This window comes from Aplysia californica, unplaced genomic scaffold (assembly GCF_000002075.1).
Source record: "Aplysia californica isolate F4 #8 unplaced genomic scaffold, AplCal3.0 scaffold00648, whole genome shotgun sequence".
Lineage (NCBI taxonomy): Eukaryota > Metazoa > Mollusca > Gastropoda > Aplysiida > Aplysiidae > Aplysia > Aplysia californica.
This window is the reverse complement of record NW_004797918.1, coordinates 22490-24544: the sequence shown is the minus strand read 5'-3', so window position 1 is coordinate 24544 and position 2055 is coordinate 22490. Positions and strand designations below refer to the sequence as shown.

The 2055-nt window shown below is 38.9% G+C and overlaps 1 protein-coding gene across 1 annotated transcript in view; it reads left to right on the top strand.

Annotated features, from left to right (window-relative positions):
• LOC106013083 overlaps window positions 1-2055 on the top strand; it is a 10030-nt gene that overhangs the window by 5331 nt on the left and 2644 nt on the right. The window contains exon 7 of the mRNA XM_013087859.2: window positions 1801-1987. Coding sequence (XP_012943313.2) covers window positions 1801-1987 — 187 coding nt within the window. The remainder of the gene's footprint in view (window positions 1-1800; window positions 1988-2055) is intronic.

The window sequence follows — 2055 nt, the reverse complement described above, 5'->3', positions numbered from 1 at the left end:
TGTGTGTGTGTGTGTGTGTGTGAGTGTGTGTGTGTATGTGTGTGTGTATGTACGTGCGTGCGTGCGTGCGTGAATGCATGCGTGCGTGCGTGCATGCGTGTGTGCGTGCGTGCATACGTGCGTTCGTGAGCGTTGGTCTGCATTTTATAGTTATAGACGTGAAATCGAAATCGAAAACCTATTAAGAATATGACTTGGAAAAGGGAAATAAGTGTGTGCGCGGGCGAGGTGGCCCCAGGGGAGGGGATGTTGGGGCGGGAGTGTTAGGGATAACATAATACAGCGTGTGTGTTCTGCCATGTTTATCGAGTGTCTGTGTATACATACATTGCAATTAGTCATGTTGATTTAGCGCTCGTGAGATTCTCAAAGATAAAGATTCCTGCAGTGAGGATTTCTGCAAGGCTGGTAATATTGGCAAACTGAAGGGAAATCTCGTCCTTAAAAATAATAACATCTCTTTTCAAAATCTATCTATCTATCTATCTATCTACCTATCTATCTACCTATCTATCTCTCTATCTATCTATCTATCTATCTATCTATCTATCTATCTATCTATCTATCTATCTATCTATCTATCTATCTATCTATTTATAAATCTATTTATCTATCTATCGCTTTATCTATCGCTCTATCGCTATATCACTCTATCGCTCTATCGCTTTATCGCTCTATAGATCTATCTATCTATCAATCTATCTATCTACCTGTCAGTGGTTTGTACCACATTTTGTTTTTATTCAAATACATGTAACTACCGTTCTGCTAGTCAGCATGTTTCTTAGCTTATACATCTATAATGTGGTTTGTCTGGCTATATCTATGACATTGTCTGTCTAATTCTGAACTCAGTTGTCTACCCGTCAGTCTCTTTCACTAAAAGTTAACGACATGTATATGGGTACTTAGTTTAAACAGAATTGTCTGTCGATACATTTGACCTTTTTATATACCAAAACTTGCTTTTTTTCCTGAACTTCTAGTATGGTAAAACACTTTAAAAAGATATATTCGCCTACACTTCACAATGATCTTGTTGCCTCAAAACGAAAAAAACCCAACCCAACTCCGTCACCAACACTCTCCAGGTACATATTGTATCCCAGGGAGAACAGGCAATAAACAATTAGGGGGCGGGGGAGGGGCGGTGGTAGGATGCAGCCCATTAAAAAAGAAAACAAATATGGTTAACACTGGAAAACTGGAGTATTAAAGTCTGCGAAAGTAAACTCACACTTTGATAGGTTATTCATTTGTGTGTGAGAAGTAATTAGGTTGTGTCCTCTTAAATGAAATATGAGGGGAGTGCAACGCAGTACCTTAAATGCTCAGAGTAACCAACACCGTCTTCGCACTCTCACCAGATACAACAAGGTTATAGAACACATGCATGTACTATTGTTAATAAAGATAGAATTATTAACACAAGAAGTGAATCCATGTTTCAGTGAACGAATAATTAATGAATAACAAAGTAAGGATAATGAAATAATTAATAATTCATCCATAAAATACCCACCCCACACAACAAACTCCAACCAACCAAACAAACAAAAACAAACCCACAAACCCTCAAACAAACTAAAAAAAACCCAACAATAACAGCTTAGATGGGTATATAATGTTAATAAATGTTGAAGAAAATAAAAAAGTATGAAAGAAAGAAAGAAAATGAAGAAGGGAAGAGAGAAAGGAAAAAGGAAATAAATAAAGAAAAAAAAACCCTAATAAAACTGGATTATGCCTTGTTATGCTATAATTATTACTTTTCCCATCAATATTCCCTTTTTTCCCCAGCGAAATGATGTCAGGGCGCTCGCCATCATCCCTATGGGATGTGTTCAGTTCCCAGTCGTCCAGGTCAAGGCTGCCAGAAGGTGTCCTAGATGACGTAGAGCTGTGGAGGAATGTGCCCAAGTCACTGCACATAGCGCGCCTCAAGGGATTCCGGGAGCTCAAGCAGTTGGCTGGACGGGGCATAGCGGTGCGTGTAGTGTGTAGCTTTTGTTGTTTGTTGCGTGTATTTGTTGGTTTGTGTGTGTGTGTGTGTGT